The sequence below is a fragment of the Oncorhynchus mykiss genome, chromosome 9 (assembly GCF_013265735.2).
Source record: "Oncorhynchus mykiss isolate Arlee chromosome 9, USDA_OmykA_1.1, whole genome shotgun sequence".
In the NCBI taxonomy this organism is placed as follows: domain Eukaryota; kingdom Metazoa; phylum Chordata; class Actinopteri; order Salmoniformes; family Salmonidae; genus Oncorhynchus; species Oncorhynchus mykiss.
In genome coordinates, this window is record NC_048573.1 from 5,188,379 (window position 1) to 5,210,810 (window position 22,432).

Genomic DNA, 22,432 nt, shown 5'->3' on the forward strand with positions numbered 1-22,432 from the left:
TCTTGAAGCGTGTATTCCGATTTGTCAGACCAGCGTTGGATAGTCCAACACGTCTGTTTCTCAAACTAGACACTCTAATGTACTTGTCCTCTTGCTCAGTTGTGCACCGGGGCCTCCCACTCCTCTTTCAATTCTGGTTAGAGCCAGTTTGCGCTGTTCTGTGAAGGGAGTAGTACACAGCGTTGTACGAGATCTTCAGTTTCTTGGCAATTTCTCGCATCGAATAGCCTTAATTTATCAGAACAAGAATAGACTGATGAGTTTTAGAATAAAGGCCTTTGTTTCTGGCCATTTTGAGCCTGTAATCAAACCAACAAACACTGATGCTCCAGATACTCAACTAATCTAAAGGACAGTTTTATTGCTTTTTTATTATTGCTTCTTTAATCAGGACAACAGTTTTCAGCTGTGCTAACATCATTTAAAAGAGATTTCTAAAGATCAATTAGCCTTTTAAAATGATAAACTTGGATTAGCTAACACAACGTGCCATTGGAACACAGGAGTGATGGTTGCTGATAATGGGCCTCTGTACACCTATATTCCATTAAAAATCTGCCGTTTCCAGCTACAATTGTCATTTATAACATTAACAATGTCAACACTGTATTTCTGATCAATTTGATGTTATTTTAATGGACATAAAATGTGCTTTTTCTTTAAAAAATAAGGACATTTACAGTGCCTTGCGAAAGTATTCGGCCCCCTTGAACTTTGCGACCTTTTGCCACATTTCAGGCTTCAAACATAAAGATATAAAACTGTATTTTTTTGTGAAGAATCAACAACAAGTGGGACACAATCATGAAGTGGAACGACATTTATTGGATATTTCAAACTTTTTTAACAAATCAAAAACTGAAAACTTGGGCGTGCAAAATTATTCAGCCCCCTTAAGTTAATACTTTGTAGCGCCACCTTTTGCTGCGATTACAGCTGTAAGTCGCTTGGGGCATGTCTCTATCAGTTTTGCACATCGAGAGACTGAATTATTTTCCCATTCCTCCTTGCAAAACAGCTCGAGCTCAGTGAGGTTGGATGGAGAGCATTTGTGAACAGCAGTTTTCAGTTCTTTCCACAGATTCTCGATTGGATTCAGGTCTGGACTTTGACTTGGCCATTCTAACACCTGGATATGTTTATTTTTGAACCATTCCATTGTAGATTTTGCTTTGTGTTTTGGATCATTGTCTTGTTGGAAGACAAATCTCTGTCCCAGTCTCAGGTCTTTTGCAGACTCCATCAGGTTTTCTTCCAGAATGGTCCTGTATTTGGCTCCATCCATCTTCCCATCAATTTTAACCATCTTCCCTGTCCCTGCTGAAGAAAAGCAGGCCCAAACCATGATGCTGCCACCACCATGTTTGACAGTGGGTGCTCCAGTGTGCTCTAGGGCAACGGTGTCTAGATGGAATTTGTATTTGTGGTCTGTCTCTCTCTGTCTCCCTCTCTCTCTCAATCTCGAATCAGCCAACAGGAGAGTCAATGGCCCAATACTTGAGCTATGCCTCCATCTAGTGGCCAAGCATTTCACTACACCCCCAATAACATACGCATGCCAGATATCTGTGTTCGCGACCAATACAATCAGATTTTTCTATGTGATGGTTCTTATTTCCCCATCTAAATCAGCTTAACCCGCTGTAGTTGTTTCGTTTCTACAGCAACGTTTTTTCCATTTTATTACCGTTGACACATTTTGTTTTCAGTATATTTGATTTTGGAATGTGATTTTAGAATGTGATTTTAGAATGTGATTTTTAGAATGTGATTTTGGAATGTGATTTTAGAATGTGATTTTGGAATGTGATTTTAGAATGTGATTTTGGAATGTGATTTTTAGAATGTGATTTTGGAATGTGATTTTAGACTGTGATTTTTAGAATGTGATTTTGGAATGTGATTTTGGAATGTGATTTTAGAATGTGATTTTAGAATGTGATTTTGGTAAGTGATTTTTAGAATGTGATTTTGGTAAGTGATTTTAGAATGTGATTTTAGAATGTGATTTTGCCACAGGTTATGTTCACCCAGTTGTGTTTATTTGTTTACCATGGTTTTTCATTTAGTTTTCAACTCCAAAAGGTGAGAGTAAATCACCCATGTTTAGTGGAACTTTGTAGGGCATCAGTGGTTCGTTTTCCCTTAATGTGTTTTTTATTTTCTGATTGTCAGGCAGGAGGATATTTTTATTAATGACTTGATCTATGATTTACAGCCTTTCTCTTCCTTCATCATCTCCAGAACCTTCCAGAACCTTCCGCCTCCTTTCTCTTTACAATCAGTAAGTCCAGATGAATGTTAGTGACCATATTACACTTAATCAGATGTTCAGGTCTACAAATGTTTAACAACATTAGTTAATAACATTAGTTATTGAGGGTAGTGGTGATCCAAGGAAAAGTCCGGCATAGATGAGCAACCAACATGTTGACGACGCAATTTCCTCTAAAAGGTCAAAGGTAACACCTGTGCCGTGTACGCGTTCTCCCCACTCTCGTCCTCTGGGAACGCACTCGGAGCCTTAGAGAGACGGAGCACGCTAGTATGCATATGAAAAACACCCCCAGTTATTAATGTACACCTTCACTGGGACAGTTATTAATGTACACCTTCACTGGGACAATTATTAGCATACACCTTCACTGGGACAGTTATTAATGTACACCTTCACTGGGACAGTTATAATGTACACCTTCACTGGGAAGTTATTAATGTACACCTTCACTGGGACGTTATTAATGTACACCTTCACTTTGTAGTTATTAATGCACACCTTCACCGGGACAGTTATTAATGTACACCTTCACTGGGTAGTTATTAATGTACACCTTCACTTTGTAGTTATTAATGCACACCTTCACCGGGACAGTTATTAATGTACACCTTCACTTTGTAGTTATTAATGTACACCTTCACTGGGTAGTTATTAATGTACACCTTCACTGGGACAGTTATTAATGTACACCTTCACTGGGACAGTTATTAATGTACAGCTTCACTGGGTAGTTATTAATGCACACCTTCACTGGGACAGTTAATAATGTACACCTTCACTGGGACAGTTATTAATGTACACCTTCACTGGGTAGTTATTAATGTACACAGCACCTTCACTGGGTAGTTATTAATGCACACCTTCACTGGGACAGTTAATAATGTACACCTTCACTGGGTAGTTATTAATGTACACCTTCACCGGGACAGTTAATAATGTACACCTTCACTGGGTAGTTATTAATGTACACCTTCACCGGGACAGTTATTAATGTACACCTTCACTGGGTAGTTATTAATGCACACCTTCACTGGGTAGTTATTAATGTACACCTTCACTGGGACAGTTATTAATGTACACCTTCACTGGGTAGTTATTAATGTACACCTTCACTGGGTAGTTATTAATGTACACCTTCACTGGGACAGTTATAATGTACACAGCACCTGTAAAGAAGAACATTTGTTTTTGGGTGAAGCAGCACCTTGGAGATCCAGTGTCTTTATATAGTTAGCTACTTACCCAAGACAGCGGAGGTCACACCAGCTGCAACCCATTGGAGCAAACTGAGGCATTCGTGTTTTACCTGTCCTGTCTGCGGTTTGCAATTTATGATGCTAGAAAATGTGTACGTTTATATACTGTACATTGGTCACATCATGGTTTCCTGTCGGGCATCTGATTCGCTGATAGGCTATTACACATTTAGCTCTGGCTTCTTGGCTTCTTCTTCTTCTGCTGGATCTTCTGTGATGTAATCAGCCTGGAACGTGGCCGAAGAACAGCATCGGTACAAACCTTCGAGACATCTGCCCATGGTAAGTGGCACAGATTGATTGACCTGATTGGCGGATGAGACACGAGGGTACATCTAAGTAGTGTAAAATGACTTCCTCGTCACGTCCAACGACCACGAGGCAGTATTCTCCTGTCCAGTATTTTGAGATCAGATTGGATGAAGGAAACGTGACAAGATGAGGAAGTCGCGTTCAAATTTTGCAGTTTTATATAAAAAAAACATTTGATTGGATGTTTTTGAAATCTTATGGATTTCGAATGATTCCAAAACAAGGGTTTCAGTGAAATGTACTTTGGCTTGAAGTTTCAGCACCGTAGCCATCGTGTATTGCGCTCTACCCTCTGAACATTACCAGTCTTATCCTTAGTCCGGCACAACACACACAATAACAATTCTCCCGACTAGCTAAACATAGCTATTGTCGACACAATTCTACACAGTTGAACTATAATTACTTCACTGTTCACTGTGAACAGGAGAGGGTGGGGCCAAAAGGAGAGGGTGGGCCAAAAGGAGAGGGTGGGGCCAAAATTAGAGGGTGGGGCCAAAAGGAGAGGGTGGGGCCAAAAGGAGAGGGTGGGGCCAAAAGGAGAGGGTTGGGGCCAAAAGGAGAGGGTGGGGCCAAAAGGAGAGGGTTGGGCCAAAAGGAGAGGGGTGGGGCCAACCCTGCTCTATGGGCCGCGTTCCAACTTTGGACATTACACCTTCCCTATGCACTTGTCAGTAGTTGGTATTCAGTCTTACCTGACTGCAGGTGTGTAACAGGTGTTTTGGAGGCGTGGCTCCCTTCCGAGGGTTGAATACATTTAATTATAAAGCTGAAAATTCACCCCACTTTCTCACCAAAAGATTTTCTCTTGGGAATTTTTATCCATTCAATGTTCAAGGCTCAGAATATTTGGGCTCAATGAAAGAACTATCTACGTAGTATACGGTACCAATTTGTTACGATTTAAAAAATATTCTGATATAGGAAAGTATTTCTGAATCATAAAAAACTTTTTTTTTAAACGTTTTACGTTGTTTTTTTGCACAGAAGAAAGATACGGAGAGTGGCTAATATTTAACACGATAGAAATAGGAAACGAGAAAGTAGCCTATAATTAATACATTTGACAGTAACCCATCTCTGTAAGATCAAAGGTCGTACAACTTAAAATTCTGCATAATGGCACATCACTTCATAAACTTTACTGTGGGAAAATTTGATATGGCGATATGAATCAGTTTGCTGCCATTATGACTGAATCAGTTATATGAATCAGTTTGCTGCCATTATGACTGAATCAGTTATATGAATCAGTTTGCTGCCATTATGACTGAATCAGTTATATGAATCAGTTTGCTGCCATTATGACTGAATCAGTTATATGAATCAGTTTGCTGCCATTATGACTGAATCAGTTTGCTGCCATTATGACTGAATCAGTTATATGAATCAGTTTGCTGCCATTATGACTGAATCAGTTTGCTGCCATTATGACTGAATCAGTTATATGAATCAGTTATATGAATCAGTTTGCTGCCATTATGACTGAATCAGTTATATGACTCAGTTATATGAATCAGTTATATGAATCAGTTTGCTGCCATTATGACTGAATCAGTTATATGAATCAGTTTGCTGCCATTATGACTGGATCAGTTTGCTGCCATTATGACTGAATCAGTTATATGAATCAGTTTGCTGCCATTATGACTGAATCAGTTATATGAATCAGTTTGCTGCCATTATGACCGAATCAGTTATATGAATCAGTTATATGAATCAGTTTGCTGCCATTATGACTGAATCAGTTATATGAATCAGTTTGCTGCCATTATGACTGAATCAGTTATATGAATCAGTTTGCTGCCATTATGACTGGCTTCACATTCGTCTCCAGCGATTATAAGGTCAAATAGATCTGAAACTATTGTCATTGATATTTACAATTCCCTTACCCGTTTTATCTAGCACATACCTGTTTATCTAGCACATACCTGTTTATCTAGCACATACCTGTTTATCTAGCACATACCTTTTTATCTAGCACACATCAATTTATAAATGACGGCGTAAAGACAAATGGTGTTATAATACATTTTTTTTAAATCCCCCTTTTTCTCCCCAAGTTCAATCTTGTGTCATCGCTGCAACTCAACCAACGGGAGGTCGAAGGTCAAAGTTGTGCATCCTCCAAAACATGACCACGCTTCTTAAATTAAAACAGACATCCAAATACACCCCCCCCCCCCCCACAAAAAACACAAACCATGAAACTGTTTTGATACTTTGGGGCCCATATTCACAAAGCCTTTCAGAGGAGGAGGACTGATCCTGGATCAGCCTGTAAGATCATAACTATATGGACTGATCTATAACTATATGGACTGGGGGGGGGGACTGATCTATAACTATATGGACTGGCGGGGGGGACTGATCTATAACTACATGGACTGGGGGGGGACTGATCTATAACTATATGGACTGGGGGGGGGGGGTACTGATCTATAACTATATGGACTGGCGGGGGGGACTGATCTATAACTATATGGACTGGGGGGGGGGGGGTACTGATCTATAACTATATGGACTGGTGGGGGGGACTGATCTATAACTATATGGACTTGGGGGGGGGGGGGCGGACTGATCTATAACTATATGGACTGGGGGGGGGACTGATCCTGGATCAACACTCCTGTACTCAGATCCTCTGTCTCCCCATAGAGTGTCGTATTATGACCAGACTTACAGTTGTTTCAGACAAACAAATTAGAAAATATAGATTGATTGAGTTGGGAGTCAAATGGCAGCACTACGGGGCTCTGGTCTAAAGTAGTGCACTATGTAGGGGATAGGGTGCCATTTGGGAAACATCCAGGGTCAAGGGGGTCATTTGGAGACGGTACTTCCTTCCAGGTAATATTTCTGGAGAGAGAAAGAGAGAGAGGGAGAGAGAGAGGGGGATAGAGAGAGAGAGAGAGGGGGATAGAGAAACAGAGAGGGGGATAGAGAAAGAGAGAGGGGGAGAGAAAGAGAGAGGGAGGGAGAGAGAGGGGTAGAGAGAGAAAGAGAGAGGGAGAGAGAGAGGGAGGTGGAGAGAAAGAGAGAGGGGGAGAGAAAGGGAGAGAGAAAGAGAGAGGGGGATAGAGAAAGAGAGAGGGGGAGAGAAAGAGAGGGGGAGAGAGAGAGAGGGGGAGAGAGAAAGAGAGAGAGAGAGAGAGAGGGGGGTAGAGAGAGAAAGAGAGAGGCGGAGAGAGAAAGAGAGAGGGGGAGAGAAAGAGGGAGAGAAAGAGAGAGTGGGAGAGAGAGAGAGAGAGAGGGGGAGAGAAATAGGGAGGGGGAGAAAGAGAGGGGGAGAGAAAGAGAGGGGGAGAGAAAGAGAGAGGGGGAGAGAAAGAGGGAAGGGAGAAAGAGAGAAAGAGAGAGAGAGAGGGAGAGAAAGAGAGAGAAGGGGAGAGAAAGAGAGGGGGAGAGAAAGAGAGAGAGGGGGGGATAGAGAGAGAGAGGGTGGTGAAAGGTAGAGGTTATTATCATTGTTAGTTGTCCTACAGAACTGGTTATTTACAGGCCTAATAATGAAACCAGTCAATTCCAATGTATCAAACTAACAGGTCTAAAAATATACCTCTAATTTAGATTATTCTCCTTGGCTGCGTCCCCCCCCACCCGTCGGTCCGGCCTCTCCCCCCCCCACCCGTCGATCCGGCCTCTCCTCCACCCCACCCGGGCCTCCTCTCCTCCTCCCCCCCACCCGTCGGTCCGGCCTCTCCCCCCCCCACGCGTCAGTCCGGCCCCCCCCCCCCCACGCGTCAGTCCGGCCTCCCCCCGCCCCACCCGTCAGTCCGGCCTCCCCCCGCCCCACCCGTCGGTCCGGCCTCTTCCCCCCCCCCACCCGTCAGTCCGGCCTCTCCCCCCACCCCCCCGTCGGTCCGCCCCCCCCCAACTAACTGGTATAGTGATGTTGATACCTGCATGTTCTGATAGTGTTGCAGACTGCTGCAGTGGGTCTTCTTGGCTGTGTGTTCGCTCCCGTAGAACAGAGAACACAACTTACAGAAGAACCCTGTCTTAGGAACCACAAAGTCCTGGCCTGGAGAGGAGAGAGAGAGAGGGAGGGAGGCGGGTCAGTTAAACCTGATGAGAAATGGTGTGTGTGTGTCTGTCTGTCGGGGTGTGAGTCTGTCAGTATCACCTATAGGGTTGTGAGGGCTGAAGGGAGGCAGTTTGAAGTCTGTGATCAGAGGAGACTCAGAACGACAACGTTTTAATTCAGGCTCCTCTTCCTCCTCTCTTCTCTGTTCACTGTCTTCTAGAGAGAGAGCGAGAGAGAGAGATGTGGAGAGAGAGAGAGAGATGTGGAGAGAGAGAGAGATGTGGAGAGAGCGAGAGAGGTGGAGAGAGCGAGAGAGAGAGAGATGTGGAGAGAGAGAGAGAGATGTGGAGAGAGAGATGTGGAGAAGGAGAGCGAGAGATGTGGAGAAGGAGAGCGAGAGAGAGAGAGAGAGAGAGAGAGAGAGAGCGAGAGCGAGAGAGAGCGAGAGAGAGCAAGAGAGAGAGAGAGAGAGAGAGAGAGATGTGGAGAGAGAGAGAGATGTGGAGAAGGAGAGCGAGAGAGAGAGAGAGAGAGAGAGAGAGAGAGAGAGAGCGAGAGCGAGAGAGAGCGAGAGAGAGCGAGAGAGAGCAAGAGAGAGAGAGAGAGAGAGAGAGATGTGGAGAGAGAGAGAGATGTGGAGAGAGAGAGAGAGAGAAAGAGATGTGGAGAAGAGAGAGATGTGGAGATGAGAGAGATGTGGAGAGAGAGAGATGTGGAGAGAGAGAGAGAGAGATGTGGAGAGAGAGAGAGATGTGGAGAGAGAGAGATGTAGAGAGAGAGAGAGATGTGGAGATGAGAGAGAGATGTGGAGAGAGAGAGAGATGTGGAGAGAGAGAGAGAGAGAAAGAGATGTGGAGAGAGAGAGAGATGTGGAGATGAGAGAGATGTGGAGAGAGAGATGTGGAGAGAGAGAGAGAGAGATGTGGAGAGAGAGAGAGATGTGGAGAGAGATGTAGAGAGAGAGAGATGTGGAGATGAGAGAGAGATGTGGAGAGAGAGAGAGATGTGGAGAGAGAGAGAGATGTGGAGAGAGAGAGATGTGGAGAGAGAGAGATGTGGAGAGAGAGAGATGTGGAGAGAGAGAGCGAGAGAGATAGAGAGATGTGGAGATGAGAGAGAGAGAGATGTGGAGAGAGAGAGAGAGAGAGAGATGTGGAGATGAGAGAGAGAGAGAGAGGGAGAGAGAGCGAGCGAGAGAGAGCGAGAGAGAGAGAGAGAGAGAGAGAGAGAGAGAGATGTGGAGAGAGAGAGAGATGTGGAGAGAGAGAGATGTGGAGAGAGGGAGAGAGAGAGAGAGAGAGAGAGAGAGAGAGAGAGAGATGTGGAGAGAGAGAGAGATAGAGATGTGGAGATGAGAGAGAGAGAGAGAGAGGGAGTCAGGAAGAACAAAGGCGAAGGGAGAAAACAGATTAATTTGGCAGCAAGAACAGAGTCCAGATATCATGTCATTACGTTCCTATCAAACACACGTCTTCATGACCACGTGGCCATTAGGGACATCCGGGGACGACCTGATATTCATACCGCCTGGAATACAGATACCAGCCAAGGAAAAATGACTCAGTCTGTGGTCACATTTGAAAAAGATGAGACATTCGATTCAAAAATATAACTCCTCCACAGGAATGAGACGCCTCAGTGACGCTACGAGACTGACTGGTGTCTCATGAACTACTGAACAACGTCTGATGTCGTTCTCTCTCTACCTTGTGGTGTCGTGGAGTCAGTCCAAGTCTTTCCAGCACTGATATCTGTCGTCTCCTGTTTCCCCTCCAGACTCTGGTTCTCAGGGGGGTCCGTCTGCCTCTCCTGCCCTGCTGAGGAGGCCTCCAGGCTGGGTTGGTCTGCCGGGGTATCAGCCTCCCTCTCTTTCTCCTGGAGGTCTGGGACCGAGGCAGCTGGTTGGGCGTCCCCCTCTGAGGTCACAGCGACTTGGAGCAATGAGGAGGGAGCGTCAACGGAAGCTGTGTCAGTGGGAGGAGTCGTATCTGCCCGAGGCTCCTCCTCTTCCTTGTCTTTGACGCTCACCTTCTTCACCTTCACTGGTTTCCTGGCTGTGATGAGAGAAGATGAAGAAATACAGCTGCAACATTATAACTCAAATCCTGTGTGTCTCCGAGTGTGAGTGTCTCCGAGTGTGTGTGAGTGTCTCCGAGTGTGAGTGTCTCCGAGTGTGTGTGAGTGTCTCCGAGTGTGAGTGTGTGTGTGTGTCTGAGTGTGTGTGTCTGAGTGTGTGTGTGTGTGTGTGTGTGTGTCTGAGTGTGTGTGTGTGTGTGTGTGTGTCTGAGTGTGAGTGTCTCCGAGTGTGTGTGCGTGTCTCCGAGTGTGAGTGTGTGTGTGTGTCTGAGTGTGTGTGTCTGAGTGTGTGTGTGTGTGTGTGTGTGTGTGTGTGTCTGAGTGTGTGTGTGTGTTTGTGTGTCTGAGTGTGTGTGTGTGTGTGTCTCCGAGTGTGTGTGTGTGTCTCCGAGTGTGTGTGTGTGTCTCCGAGTGTGAGTGTGTGTGTGTGTCTGAGTGTGTGTGTCTGAGTGTGTGTGTGTGTGTGTGTGTCTGAGTGTGTGTGTGTGTGTGTCTGAGTGTGTGTGTGTGTGTGTGTGTCTCCGAGTGTGTGTGTGTGTCTCCGAGTGTGTGTGTGTCTCTGAGTGTGTGTGTGTGTGTGTCTCTGTGTGTGAGTGTCTCCGAGTGTGTGTGCGTGTCTCCGAGTGTGTGTGAGTGTCTCCGAGGGTGTGTGTGTGTCTCCGAGTGTGTGTGTCTCCGAGTGTGTGTGTGTGTGTGTGTGTGTCTCCGAGTGTGTGTGTGTGTGTGTGTGTGTCTGAGTGTGTGTGTGTCCCTCTATCTTACCAGAGGTCTGTCGGGCCCTCTTCCTCCCCCTGGCTCCTCTCCTTGTGGTAACAGCCTCCTCCTCCTCCTCTCCCACTTCATCCACGGTCACAAAGTCCATTCTCCTGATTTCCTCCATGCCCCTGCCGTCGTCCTCTGCACCAGGAGACCCTGTAGCATCAGCTAGAGGAGATAAATGGTTTAGAGGACGAGAGGACACCCCCCCTTCTGTCCCGATACACCCCCCTCCCTTCTGTCCCGATACACCCCCCCCTTCTGTCCCCATTCACCCCCCCCACCATTCTGTCCCCCACTTCTGTCCCCATACACCCCCCCATTCTGTCCCGATACACCCCCCCATTCTTTCCCCATACACCCCCCCATTATTTCCCCATACACCCCCCCTTCTGTCCCGATACACCCCCCCCCCCCCCCCTTTTCTGTCCAGATACACCCCCCCCCTTCCGTCCTGACCCACACCCATTCTCTTCTACTCTGACAGACAGACCTGTGTGGTCAGCTTGCTGGTTCTGCGCTGGTTCAGGACTCTTGTTCTGCTCTTCCTCCATCTCATCATCCTCCCCATCACCTCCAGCCTCATCCAGGGTTACCAGAGTCTGATAGGAGAGAGGTCAAAGGGTGTGTGACTGAGAAAGGGAGAGGAGAGAGACGACAGAGAGGAGAGACGACAGAGAGGAGAGACGACAGAGAGAGGAGAGAGAGACGACAGAGAAGAGAGAGACGACAGAGAGAGGAGAGACGACAGAGAGAGGAGAGAGAGACGACAGAGAGGAGAGAGAGAGAGACGACAGAGAGAAGAGAGACACAACAGAGAGGCGAGAGAGACGACAGAGAGAGAAGAGAGAGACGACAGAGAGAAGAGACGACAGAGAGGAGAGACAACAGAGAGAGAAGAGAGACGACAGAGAGAGAAGAGAGACGACAGGGAGAGGAGAGACGACAGAGAGAGAAGAGAGACGACAGGGAGAGGAGAGAGACGAAAGAGAGAGAAGAGAGACGACAGAGAGAGAAGAGAGACGACAGCGAGAAGAGACGACAGAGAGAGAAGAGAGACGACAGAGAGAGGAGAGACGACAGAGAGAGGAGAGACGACAGAGAGAAGAGAGACGACAGAGAGAGAAGAGAGACGACAGAGAGAGAAGAGAGACGACAGAGAGGAAAGAGAGACGACAGAGAGAGAAGAGAGAGACGACAGAGAGAGAAGAGAGAGACGACAGAGAGAGGAGAGAGAAAGGAGAGAGACGACAGAGAGAGAAGAGAGAGACGACAGATAGAGGGGAGAGAGACGACAGAGAGAGGAGAGAGAGACGACAGAGAGAGGAGAGAGAGACGACAGAGAGACGACAGAGAGAGGAGAGAGAGACGACAGAGAGAGGAGAGAGAGCGGAGAAAGCAAGCAGCAGATATTTCCTGACCTCTGGGTTGAAGGTGTCTCCTGACTCCAGGCAAGGCCCCTCCGCTCCTTCGTCCTCTCCGATCTCATCCAAAGTCACCAAGCCCTCAGTATCCACTCCGACCCTCTCCTCTCTCTCCTCCTCCCTCGTCCGTTCCTTCTCTCTACTCCTCCTCCGCCCTTTCTCTCTCTCCTTCCCTCTGTCCTTCTCTCGCTGCTTCTCCTTCACCAGTTGTTGTTTCTTAATAAGTTCTTCCTCTTCGGCGGCGTCATCTGGGTAATCCTCCTCCTCCTCGCTCACCTCATCCAAGGTGACAAGGTTACTCTTTTTCGGGGTACCCCCCTCGGACTCTCCTGTTGGGGTCTTGGTCACCTCTTGAGTTTTGGATACCTTCTTAATCTCCTTTTTCCCCTTCTTTTGGGGTGTCTTCTTACCCCCCTTTAGAGGCTTGGAGCCCCCCTGACATTTAGAGTCGGTCGTATGGTTGTCCAGAACTTGTGTCGTTTCCGTCTGATCATCGACTGAATCTAGTATCTGGAACCCCTCCATCTCTCTGGGTAGAGAATCTCTTCGGCCCCCTTGGCCGAGAGAGTCGAGGATCTGGAATGCAGATTCTTCTTCTTCGTCGTTGGTGATCTCTTCGTGTTCCTCTAGTGTAGCTTGAGGCACCTGAGAACCTGTAGATTCGGAGGCTGTAGGCGCCTGGTAACCCAGAGATAGAGATCCAGACTGTTCTTGAGTGTCTTGACTGCCCTCTTCTCCGTCTCTAGGTGTGTCATCGTCCACAGCTTCGTCGAGTATCTGGAAATCACCATCATCATCAGGTACTTTATCAATAAGGGATTGGGGCACCTGGTGACCCGACACCGTCTCCACCTCTTGTAGTTGCAGGGCCTTCTGAAGGTTTCGCTCCTTGGCTGAGGCAGAAGGATGGGTCAGACCAAGCTCCAGGGGACAGGCTCCATTCTGAGCCTCGGTACCCAGAATCGAGGAACCTTTTTCAGCCTGGGTCGTCTCCTCGCTCCCCTCTAGCTCTGGAGGTTTTTCAGCGGTCGTCTCCATATCGCTTTCTGACACAGCACTTTTCTCTTCCTTGTTGTCGGTCACTGCAGTGTCCAACACTGACATCTTGTGGTGGGATGACGGTACTACATCCTCCGTGTCACATCCCTTAGTGACCACTACGACTTCCTCTTCCGACTGAGACCGAGTCTCCAAGGGAACAGGCTCCGCCTCCGTATCGGCTATGCTGGTGTTGTCGTCGGCAGCTTCCTGGGTTTCTGCGGCTTCGGTTGCTACAACAACAGCTGCTGATGACCTGGTCTTGCGTCCAGAGGTGGCAGGTGGTTGAGGTTTAGCTGCTGCCTTTTTTGCTGCGGCTTTTCGTGGAGTCTTCTGAGCAGGGGGGGTAGAGGAGGAGGACGTGGGTGTCTCCTTGTGCTCCAGGCTAGATTTTGGAGATGGGGTATCTGGGGTACCCCTCCTGCGTTTGGACGATCGTTTTGACCTTTCCGAGGCCTTATCTTGGGTCTTGTGCGACGGAGATGAGGATGACTGCGGTGGGTTGGTGTTCTCAGCCTCATCACCTTTCACCTCATCCACAGTAACAAACTGGTCCATGTTGAACTGGTCCAGATAGAAGGAGTTGGCTTCACCAGGGATGACGTCAGACGTAAACTCATCTCCCACGTAGCAACTAGCTTGAGGTAAAGAGAGAGAGAGAGAGAGAGAAGGATGAATCCAAAGAATTAATTCATCAAAATCAAATCTTCCACAAGTTCAACAGAAGTTTGAAGTTTGTAGTTTGAAATCAGATGTAGTTTGAAATCAGATGTATGAGAGTTTGCTACAACAGACTGTAGCGGTAATAGATTCTGTACAGAATGTTGTATTTTAAAGAAATGTTGGCGTTTGGAAAGCATCGTCGGCTCACCGTGTCTTTAGACCTGCTCCTAGAGGAGAGGGTCGTTTTACTGCTGCTACCGAGGCTCTGTGGAACCAACAGAAACATTTACCAGGATCATTTCTCGCTCAGAAATAGAATCAAATCATAAAAAGATAGAATTGTCATTCAGCATCACGCCTTGCTTTTCTTCTTCTCCTACCTTGCTCCTTTCGTCTTCCTCTTCTTTCCTCCCCTTCTTCCCCTTCTTCTTGGCGGGGCTGCCGTCGGGTCTGCTCTCCTTTCTGAGGAGAGGCGCCGGCCTCTCCCTCCGGAAGCCTTGGTCTTCCCCTGGATGAATTAATTTTATTAGACATTCAAATACAATGAGTTGCCTCAGTCATTAGAGTACAATACATACATTCAAATATTAGCAGAAGCTAACGTAACAGTATTGCTTCCATCCCTCTCCTTGGCCCTACATGGGCTCCCTCGAAGCAGCCACCCTGGACGCATCGTTACCCAACGCTCCCCAAAAGCCGCAGCCCTTGCAGAGGGGAAGAACTACTCCAAGTCTCAGAGCGAATGACGTCACCGACTGAAACACTATTAGCGCGCACCACCGCTAACTAGCTAGCCATTTCACACCGGTTACACTAAGGTGCAATGAATCAGACTGTCAGTGATTCAAATCTGTCAAGGTTTAAATGATATCTGTCCCTTAAATTCACATTATTATTATTATGATACGTACATTCTTGTGGTCTGGTTGACCAGCTCCTGAAGGTGCCTTCTTCGTGTCGGTGGTCTTCTTGTGGTCTGGTTGGCCAGATCCTGAAGGTGTCTTCTTCGTGTCGGTGGTCTTCTTGTGGTCTGGTTGGCCAGATCCTGAAGGTGTCTTCTTCGTGTCGGTGGTCTTCTTGTGGTCTGGTTGGCCAGATCCTGAAGGTGTCTTCTTCGTGTCGGTGGTCTTCTTGTGGTCTGGTTGGCCAGATCCTGAAGGTGTCTTCCTCGTGTCGGTGGTCTTTTTGTCCGGCTGTGACTTCTTCGCTGGTCGTGGCTCCTCTTTCTTTGTCGTCTCTTTCTCCCCAGTCTTCTCTTCTGACTCAGCCGGGGTCTTTCTCTCCGCCGTCTCCCCAGCTGCAGGGCTCTCCTGGTTGGGTAGAGGCTTGGCCTGGATCCCCTCTCCCTGGTTGTGTTCCTGTTTAGCCTGTTCCTCCGCCAGTCTCCCCATACGGTGTTGGTGCACCGCTGCCTCCAGGGCCTTGAGGATCTCCTCGGTGACCGGAGGAAAGTCCTGAGGTTTGTCTTCAACATTTAACTCTACCGGGACGGGAGCCGGTGTTTGTGCCTGTACCAAGGCAGCAACGGTGTCAGAGTCGACGGGATGGGCCACGTTATCAGCTCCCTCCACAGCGGAGATCAGACGAGGTTCTATTGTGGCCACAGTCGTCACGGTTTCACTAGCCAACGCAATGACATCACTGCCCTGTTGTGGGACCGCAGCTAGGACCTGTTTGGGTCCTGCTGCAATCTCATTGGTCGAGGCAACGCCGTCGGTGCTCTGGGTTTCCATGGCGACCTCTTCCTCGGGAGCGGACATGGCAACCGTAGGTAACGAGGCGGAAACGACGATGTCGACGGTCGCAGTGTCTTCTTTGTTTCCTTTTGCCTCCTCCTCAGTTTTCATCCCTCCATCCTCTTTGGGAGGATGAGCATTCTTCTTCTTCCCATCTTTCGTCGAGGAAATCCCACCCTCTTTCTCTCCAGACTCCGCAAACGTTGCCTTTCCGTCGGAATTAATCACCACGACGTCACTTCCTGGTTGCTTGGCCTCCGCGACGATGACGTCGTCACCCGGTTGCTTGGTCGCCACAGCAACAGGCTGAGAGGATGAGACCGTAGCATTGGTGCTCTTAGTAGTGGGAGTAACAGGTTTAACTGGGGTTGTGACATCTTTAGCTACAGGCTTCTTGCCTTTGATTGGTTTCTTCTTGGCTTTGGTGCTGAAATAACAAACACGTAGATTATAAAATAAGTGATGTTTACATGCCCAGTCCGAAAGGTCTCCAGAGGAACACATGGGACAGGAGTTGTTCCCTGACGAGGAAAAACAGTGGACTCTAATTGTATCCTATGTCGTTAGAAAACAGGACGTTAATACAATGATTGGATTGGATAAAATCTAGGAGGTTAATGAAAGGTTGAGTTAAGATATTTACCTGACAACAGATGTCTTCTGGGCTGGGGGCTGCGGTGCCTGTTGATCCTTGACCAGCAAGTTGAACTTCAGAGGGTTGTTCTGAACTACACTGGGGAACTTCTGGAAATGAAGACACACGGTCTTTGCCACCGACGACGATTCCATCTCAAAATAGATCTGAGACAGAGAGAGAAACATATATATTAAACAAACCAATTCATCTGATTTGTTATCTGTGTCGTCTCCTGACGAATCAGAAATGTTTAAAAAATGCAGTCGGAGGTTCCAGGGTCCTAATTGGTTAAACAGAGTCTTCAGAAAGCATTCGGACCCCTAGACTTAATAACACATTTTGTTTTGTTACAGACTTATTATAAAAATGATTGTTTTTTTCCCAACATCAATCTACAAACGATACCCCATAATGACATCACAATACCCCATAATGACATCACAATACCCCATAATGACATCACAATACCCCATAATGACATCACAATACCCCATAATGACATCACAATACCCCATAATGACACCACAATACCCCATAATGACACCACAATACCCCATAATGACATCACAATACCCCATAATGACATCACAATACCCCATAATGACATCACAATACCCCATAATGACATCACAATACCCCATAATGACATCACAATACCCCATAATGACAAAGCAAAAAACAGGATTTTTTGAGGTTGTTGCTAATTTACAAAAAATAAAGAAATATGAAATTTCACATTTACATAAGAATTCAGATCCTTTACTCAGTACTTTGTTGAAGCACCTTTGGCAGCAATTACATCCTAGAGTCTTCTTGGGTATGATGCTACAAGCTTGGCACACCTGTATTTGGGGAGTTTCTCCATTTCTTCTCTGCAGATCCTCTCAAACTCTGTCAGGTTGGATGGGGAGCGTCGCTACACAGCCATTTTCAGGTCTCTCCAGAGATGTTTGATCAGGTTCAAGTCGGGGCTCTGGCTGGTCCACTCAAGGACATTCAGAGACTTGTCCCGAAGCCACCCCTGTCTTGTCTGGTTGTGTGCTTAGGGTTATTCATCAAGGATCTCTCGGTACTTTGCTCCGTTCATCTTTGCCTCGATCCTGACTAGTCTCCCAGTCCCTGCCACTGAAAAACATCCCCACAGCATGATGCTGCCAGCACCATGTTTCACCGTAGGGATGGTGCCAGGTTTCCTCCAGACGTTACTCTTGGCATTAAGGACAAAGAGTTTAATATTGGTTTCATCAGACCAGAGAATCTTGTTTCTCATGGTCTGAGAGTTTTTAGGTGCCTTTTGGCAAACTCCAAGTGGGCTGCCATGTGCCTTTTACTGAGTGGCTTCCGTCTGGCCACTCTACCATAAAGGCCTCATTGGTGGAGTGCTGCAGAGATGGGAGAACCTTCCAGAAGGACAACCATCTCCACAGAGGAACTCTAGAGCTCTGTCAGAGTGACCATCAGGTTCTTGGTCACCTCCCGATTGCTCAGTTTGACCGGGCGACCAGCTCAAGGAAGAGTCTTGGTGGTTCCAACCTTCTTCCATTTAAGAATCTTGTGGACCTTCAATGCTGCAGAAAGTGCCCTACGTTTAACCAGGGTCTATGGAGCTAGTGCCCTACGTTTAACCAGGGTCTATGGAGCTAGTGCCCTACGTTTAACCAGGGTCTATGGAGCTAGTGCCCTACGTTTAACCAGGGTCTATGGAGCTAGTGCCCTACGTTTAACCAGGGTCTATGGAGCTAGTGCCCTACGTTTAACCAGGGTCTATGGAGCTAGTGCCCTACGTTTAACCAGGGTCTATGGAGCTAGTGTTCCCCAGATCTGTGTTTCGACACAATCATATCTCTGAGCTCTACAGACAATTCCTTCGACCTCATTACTTGGTTTTTGCTCTGACTTTCACTGTCAACTGTGGGACCTTATATAGACTGGTGTGTGCCTGTCCAAATCATGTCCAATCAATTTACCACAGGTGGACAATAATGGGGCGGCAGGGTAGCCTAGTGGTTAGAACGTTGGGCTAGTAACCGAAAGGTTGCAAGTTCGAATCCCTGAGCTGACAAGGTACAAATCTGTCTTTCTGTCCCTGAACAGGCTTTCTATTCTTCTACGTGTCTTTGTGCAATAAAGCTGTTTAGAGCATAGTCCAATCCAGCGTCAAACTGGCGTCCGGGCCGATGCGCTGACCACGGTCTGGAATCCACTTGGACTGCAGATGGCGTCCGGGCCGATGCGCTGACCACGGTCTGGAATCCACTTGGACTGCAGATGGCGTCCGGGCCGATGCGCTGACCACGGTCTGGAATCCACTTGGACTGCAGATGGCGTCCGGGCCGATGCGCTGACCACGGTCTGGAATCCACTTGGACTGCAGATGGCGTCCGGGCCGATGCGCTGACCACGGTCTGGAATCCACTTGGACTGCAGATGGCGTCCGGGCCGATGCGCTGACCACGGTCTGGAATCCACTTGGACTGCAGATGGCGTCCGGGCCGATGCGCTGACCACGGTCTGGAATCCACTTGGACTGCAGATGGCGTCCGGGCCGTGCGCTGACCACGGTCTGGAATCCACTTGGACTGCAGATTGCATCCTTTGAGTGGGAGTCAGTCGGACTGTGGGACTCAACACTTCATCCATTCTCTCTGTGACAGTAGATTCGTTCCCATATTATCACTCGCCTGCTGCTGAGGAATGTCTCTGATGGTATAGACCCGTTTCGCTCAGCGGTTGTTGTCGTCAGTGGTTGTCGTCGTCAGTGGTTGTTGTCGTCAGCGGTTGTTGTCGTCAGCGGTTGTGTAGTTTCACACTGCGCTGCCTACTTGGCAATAATAACCGGCTTGTTGTCAAGGGAAATGTATTGTTGTTGTTGTAGTATTCTGTGTTGTGTTAAATTACACAATGTGATTGAACTAAAACATGCTAATCTATTTCAAGCTGTGGAGGTTAAACCCACATCTTTGCATTGGTAAACTTATTTCTTAAATCCCCACTGATGAGTATCAGAGTAGGGCGATATGGCTAAAATATATCACGGTATCTAAAGAAAGAAGGAAGGTACTTGACGTGTATCGTACCATCTACGGTTGACCCTGTAAAACAACACATTTCACTGCACCCATCAGCGACGTACGTGACAAAACGCTCGGTTCATTTTCGTATCTTCACCTCTGGATATCACCGTGGATGTATTCGGCTTTTGTCCGTCGTTCCCAAATGCCCTTTTATGGTACGAATCCAGTTATTTTACGAATCCAGTTTACGAATCCAGTCTACGAATCCAGTTATTTTACGAATCCAGTCTCTTTATGGTCTCGTCTCCTTCTGAGCTGTGTCCACTGTCCATCGTTTGTGGTACTACGTACTGCTAGCAGCATTTTAGCCACGTCACATGCTAGCTGTCTAATCTGTTTAACCTTTTTGGGATAGGGGGCAGCATTTTCACTTTTGGATGAATAGTGTGCCCAGAGTAAACTGCCTCCTACTCTGTCCCAGATGCTAATATATGCATATTATTATTAGTATTGGATAGAAAACACTCTGAAGTTGAAAAAAATATTTGAATGATGTCTGTGAGTATAACAGAACTCATATGGCAGGCGAAAACCTGAGAAGAAATCCAATCAGGAAGTGGGACATCTGAGGTTTGTAGTTTTTCAAAGCTTGGCCTACCAAATACACATTGAGATATGGATAAAGTTGCACTTCCTACGGCTTCCACTAGATGTCAACCGTCTTTAGAAACAGGTTTGAGGATTCTACTATAAAAGGAGGGGCTCATGAGACCTCTTTGAGTCAGTGGTCTGGCAGAGTGCCTTGGTCACATGACACGCGCTCCCGACAGAGTTACCGCCAGTGCATTTCTTCAGACAAAGGAATTCTCCGGTTGGAACATTATTGATGTTTTATGTTAAAAACATCCTAAAGATTGATTCCATACATCGTTTGACATGTTTCTAAAGGACTGTAATGGAACTTTTCGAGTTTTTGTCTGGACGAAGTGCCTGCGCCTCATGAAGATGGATTACTGGGCTGAACACACTAACAACAAGTGTCTATTTGGACATAAATTATAGACTTTATGGAACAAATCCATAATTTATTGTCGAACTGGGATTCCTGGGAGTGCCTTCTGATGAAATCATCAAAGGTAAGTGAATATTTATGGTGTTTGTCAACTTTGTTGACTCCAAAATGGCGGGTATGATATTTCTCTAGCTGTTTTGTGTTCTGAGCGCCGGTCTCAGATTATGCTTTTTTAATCTGACACAGCGGTTGCATTAAGGAGAAGTCTATCTTTAATTCTGTGAATAACACTTGCATCTTTTATCAATGTTTATTATGAGTATTTCTGCCAAAATCACCGGATGTTTTGGAATCAAAACATTACTGCACGTAAGGCGCCAATGTAAACTCAGATTTTTTGATATAAATATGAACTTAATCAAACACAACATACATGTATTATGTAACATGAAGTCCTATGAGTGTCATCTGATGAAGATCATCAAAGGTTAGTGATTAATTTTATCTCTGGCCATCCCACATATGCTCTCTCTAATTCTCTCTTTCTTTCTCTCTCTCGGAGGACCTGAGCCCTAGGACCATGCCCCAGGAATACCTGACATGATGACTCCTTGCTGTCCCCAGTCCACCTGGCCGTGCTGCTGCTCCAGTTTCAACTGTTCTGCTTTATTATTATTCGACCATGCTGGTCATTTATGAACATTTGAACATCTTGGCCATGTTCTGTTATAATCTCCACCCGGCACAGCCAGAAGAGGACTGGCCACCCCACATAGCCTGGTTCCTCTCTAGGTTTCTTCCTAGGTTTTGGCCTTTCTAGGGAGTTTTTCCTAGCCACTGTGCTTCTACACCTGCATTGCTTGCTGTTTGGGGTTTTAGGCTGGGTTTCTGTACAGCACTTTGACATATCAGCTGATGTACGAAGGGCTATATAAATAAATTTGATTTGATTTGATCTCTATTTGTGCTTTTTTTCTCTCTCTATTTGGCTTGAAAAATTGGCTGTGTATTTCTGTGAGATGTTGATGACCTAACATAATCGTTTGTGGTGCTTTCCCCGTAAATCCTATTTGAAATCGTACACTGTGGTGGGATTAACAACAAGACTACCTTGAAAACCATATAAGATACAAGTATGTTTGAGGAATTTTAATTGAGATTTCTGTTCGTTTGAATTTGGCGTCCTGTACTTTCACTGGTGGTTGTCATATATCCCGTTAACGGGATTACAGCCATAAGTAGTTAATGTGTGAAAGTTACATATTTCGAAACAATATTTTTGAATTTCGCGCGCTGCCTTTTCAGCGGAATGTTGTCGACAATAAAACCAGCATCTCTTTTGGTTCCACTTGTTTAATAAAACCAGCATCTCTTTTGGTTCCACTTGTTAATAAAACCAGCATCTCTTTTGGTTCCACTTGTTAATAAAACCAGCATCTCTTTTGGTTCCACTAGTTAATAAAACCAGCATCTCTTTTAGTTCCACTAGTTAATAAAACCAGCATCTCTTTTAGTTCCACTTGTTAATAAAACCAGCATCTCTTTTGGTTCCACTTGTTAATAAAACCAGCATCTCTTTTGGTTCCACTAGTTAATAAAATCAGCATCTCTTTTGGTTCCACTAGTTAATAAAACCAGCATCTCTTTTAGTTCCACTAGTTAATAAAACCAGCATCTCTTTTAGTTCCACTAGTTAATAAAACCAGCATCTCTTTTAGTTCCACTTGTTAATAAAACCAGCATCTCTTTTAGTTCCACTTGTTAATAAAACCAGGATCTCTTTTGGTTCCACTTGTTAATAAAACCAGCATCTCTTTTGGTTCCACTTGTTAATAAAACCAGCATCTCTTTTAGTTCCACTAGTTAATAAAACCAGCATCTCTTTTAGTTCCACTAGTTAATAAAACCAGCATCTCTTTTAGTTCCACTTGTTAATAAAACCAGCATCTCTTTTAGTTCCACTAGTTAATAAAACCAGCATCTCTTTTAGTTCCACTAGTTAATAAAACCAGCATCTCTTTTGGTTCAAGATGTTTATCTTTCATTTGCTGTATTGTTAATGACTTGTTAATGTGTGAAAGTTACATGTTGCATATTTCAAAAAAATATTTTTGAATTTCGCTCGCTGGCTTTTCAGCGGAATGTTGCCGCTAGCGGAATAAACGTGGAAGAAGCAACAACAAAAAAATGTATTTATAAA

The 22,432-nt window shown here is 46.2% G+C and overlaps 1 protein-coding gene across 8 annotated transcripts in view; it reads right to left on the reverse strand.

The window, feature by feature from the left end:
• Window positions 1-5,864: 5,864 nt before the first annotated feature.
• LOC110511386 (zinc finger protein 638) overlaps window positions 5,865-22,432 on the reverse strand; it is a 53,380-nt gene continuing 36,812 nt past the window's right edge. For 5 of the 8 annotated variants that reach the window (XM_036987155.1, XM_036987154.1, XM_036987156.1 and 2 more), the window contains 11 exons: window positions 16,213-16,370; window positions 14,745-15,996; window positions 14,214-14,341; window positions 14,042-14,098; window positions 12,130-13,804; window positions 11,202-11,310; window positions 10,715-10,876; window positions 9,583-9,930; window positions 7,976-8,092; window positions 7,752-7,873; window positions 5,865-6,708 (listed from right to left, as the gene is read on the reverse strand). In XM_036987155.1, the coding sequence (XP_036843050.1) occupies window positions 6,673-6,708; window positions 7,752-7,873; window positions 7,976-8,092; window positions 9,583-9,930; window positions 10,715-10,876; window positions 11,202-11,310; window positions 12,130-13,804; window positions 14,042-14,098; window positions 14,214-14,341; window positions 14,745-15,996; window positions 16,213-16,370 (4,164 nt within the window). In that variant the 3' untranslated portion in view covers window positions 5,865-6,672. Of the gene's footprint in view, window positions 6,709-7,751; window positions 7,874-7,975; window positions 8,093-9,235; window positions 9,404-9,582; window positions 9,931-10,714; window positions 10,877-11,201; window positions 11,311-12,129; window positions 13,805-14,041; window positions 14,099-14,213; window positions 14,342-14,744; window positions 15,997-16,212; window positions 16,371-22,432 lie in introns of those variants that run through there. The other 3 variants (XM_036987159.1, XM_036987157.1, XM_036987160.1) reach the window with 3 other exon arrangements.